At 50.1% G+C, this 2,080-nt stretch overlaps 1 protein-coding gene across 1 annotated transcript in view; it reads right to left on the bottom strand.

Annotated features, from left to right (window-relative positions):
* Positions 1–6: 6 nt before the first annotated feature.
* The window catches only part of LOC102771200 (ATP-dependent RNA helicase DDX19A), a 15,083-nt gene continuing 13,009 nt past the window's right edge, over positions 7–2,080 (bottom strand). The window contains exons 10-12 of the mRNA XM_006755826.2: positions 1,608–1,770; positions 746–937; positions 7–338 (exon numbers count right to left, since the gene is read on the bottom strand). Coding sequence (XP_006755889.1) covers positions 277–338; positions 746–937; positions 1,608–1,770 — 417 coding nt within the window. The 3' untranslated portion in view covers positions 7–276. The remainder of the gene's footprint in view (positions 339–745; positions 938–1,607; positions 1,771–2,080) is intronic.

Genomic DNA, 2,080 nt, shown 5'->3' with positions numbered 1-2,080 from the left:
GCAGGAATGGAATCCTGGGGCCAGTGAATACCAATAGCAACCAGATTACTATAAAGATGGGGGAAACCTTGGCTTAAAAAAATGGTGGGAAAGGACTACATTTCTCAAATGCAAAATTTTCCTCTACCTTTCTCAATCATTTGCATAATTTTTGTCCAGGCCAAACGTAGTTTAAAATAAGGCAGGTGTTTCTCTCCACTCGTGCCTTTGTCCTTCGGGGACGTCCAGGCCTGTGCTGTGAAAGCACCAGGTTCCTGCGCAGGACCTGCAGGAGCTTCAGTTGGCTATTTTCTCAATCTCGTCCAAATCATCCGTGTCCAGTCTTTCTATTTTCTTATCTGAGAATAAAAAAAGAGTCAAAGAGATCAACATGGGGTTACACGGAGACACAAACCTAGGGAAGGGGCAGTCCAGCTGGGAGAGAAAACACAGGTCTCTGCCCTGGCTAGGAACCAGCCCTGCCTCTGCCCACATCCATCCCCCGGTTAAACCCAGTCTTCTGGTGTCTGAGACAGACACTGACAACAACAGTCCGAGTCCAAGGCCCTCAGCCTGGCCAAGGGGAACCAACACTCGAATCCTGACACTGAACTCCCAGGTGTGCTCTCTGAGGACTTCCCGATTGTAGAGGAGGAGGGGAATGTGCAAAGGGACAAAGCCTGTCTAGGGGCCACAGGACTACCTACCCTTCCACCCACCCCCAGACTTGCCCCATAAGGAAAGGCAGGACACTCCCGGGACTCACTAAAATGCTCCTGGATTCTGTTGAGGATGTTCATGCTGTGCTTGCTGTCGACCATGTTCACTGCCAGGCCCCTCTTGCCAAAGCGGCCAGTGCGCCCGATCCGGTGCAGGTAAGTCTCGTTGTCTGGGTTCCCATCCTTGTCCACAGGAAGGTCAAAGTTGATGACAACAGACACCTGTTCAACGTCGATACCTGCATGAAGGAGAGATGGAGAAGAGTAGGGAATGGGAGACAGTCCACGTACACCAACTTGGGGAGAGGGAGTCAGGGTGGGCCAGCTCTGGGATTCCGGGACAAGGAGCACGGAGCAGAACCCAGAGGAAAACACAGGACTTTGGCAGGTGCTAACAAGATTAAGAACTCAGAAGGAGCCCTAGCTGGTTTGGCTCAGTGGATAGAGCCTCTGCCTGAGGACTGAAGAGTCCCAGGTTCGATTCAGGTCAAGGGCACTTGCCCAGGTTAGGGGTGCAATCCCCAGTAGGGGGCGTGCAAGAGGCAGCCAATCAATGACTGTCTCTCAGCTTTGATGTTTCCCTCTCTCCCTCTCCCTCTCCGAAATAAACAAAAATATATATGTGAAAAAAGTCACTAGAGAGCCTCTGCTAGACACTGGTGTCAGGAGATGCAGCTGAACCTCAATGGCTGCCCGAGGAGCAGGCGCCATTGTACACCGGTCAGAAGCCTGTACCTTTCCTTCCACCAAGTCAGGACTTGGCTTCTGTGAGAGTTCTTCTCTGCTGAGGGAATCCAGTCTCTCCTAGAAAAGGACGTCACCACCAACCCCACGTGACTTCTCTCCAACCACCTGAGTTGTTCTCTTGCCACCCCGAGGCTGGCAGACCAGGACAAGTTCTCTGCTCACCACGGGCACACACGTTGGTGGTCACCAGAACCTTCTCTTTGCCCTCTCGGAAGCGCTCAATCACCGCAGCCCTCTGCTCCACCATCATCTCCCCACTTAGCAGAGCCACCTGGTGGCCTTCTCTTGAGAGCTCTGCTGCCAGCCAGCTGGCTGTTTTGCGGGTCTGAAGGAAGAAAACATTTAAGACATCAAAGTCCCTGAAGAGAATATTTTTGATCTAGAAAACTCTACCTGAAACTTAGCAGCTAAGGGTTAAATTTCCTAAAATTGTTAACTTGGTGGTGTACCAGGAAGTAACAATGTCACCTGGGTCAAAAATATTTGATCTAAAAATAATCAGAAGGGTGAAAAATCAGAAAAATTATATTTACTAGCCTGGACTCTTTAAGATATCCATGTCATGAAAGGTGGGGAAACTGTTGGGATTAAGTGAGTCTCAAGAGACATGACAACTAAATGCAACAATCTCTGAA

Source organism: Myotis davidii, unplaced genomic scaffold, assembly GCF_000327345.1.
Source record: "Myotis davidii unplaced genomic scaffold, ASM32734v1 scaffold453, whole genome shotgun sequence".
Lineage (NCBI taxonomy): Eukaryota > Metazoa > Chordata > Mammalia > Chiroptera > Vespertilionidae > Myotis > Myotis davidii.
The sequence above is the reverse complement of the archived record's forward strand: the minus strand, read 5'-3'. Positions and strand labels throughout refer to the sequence as shown.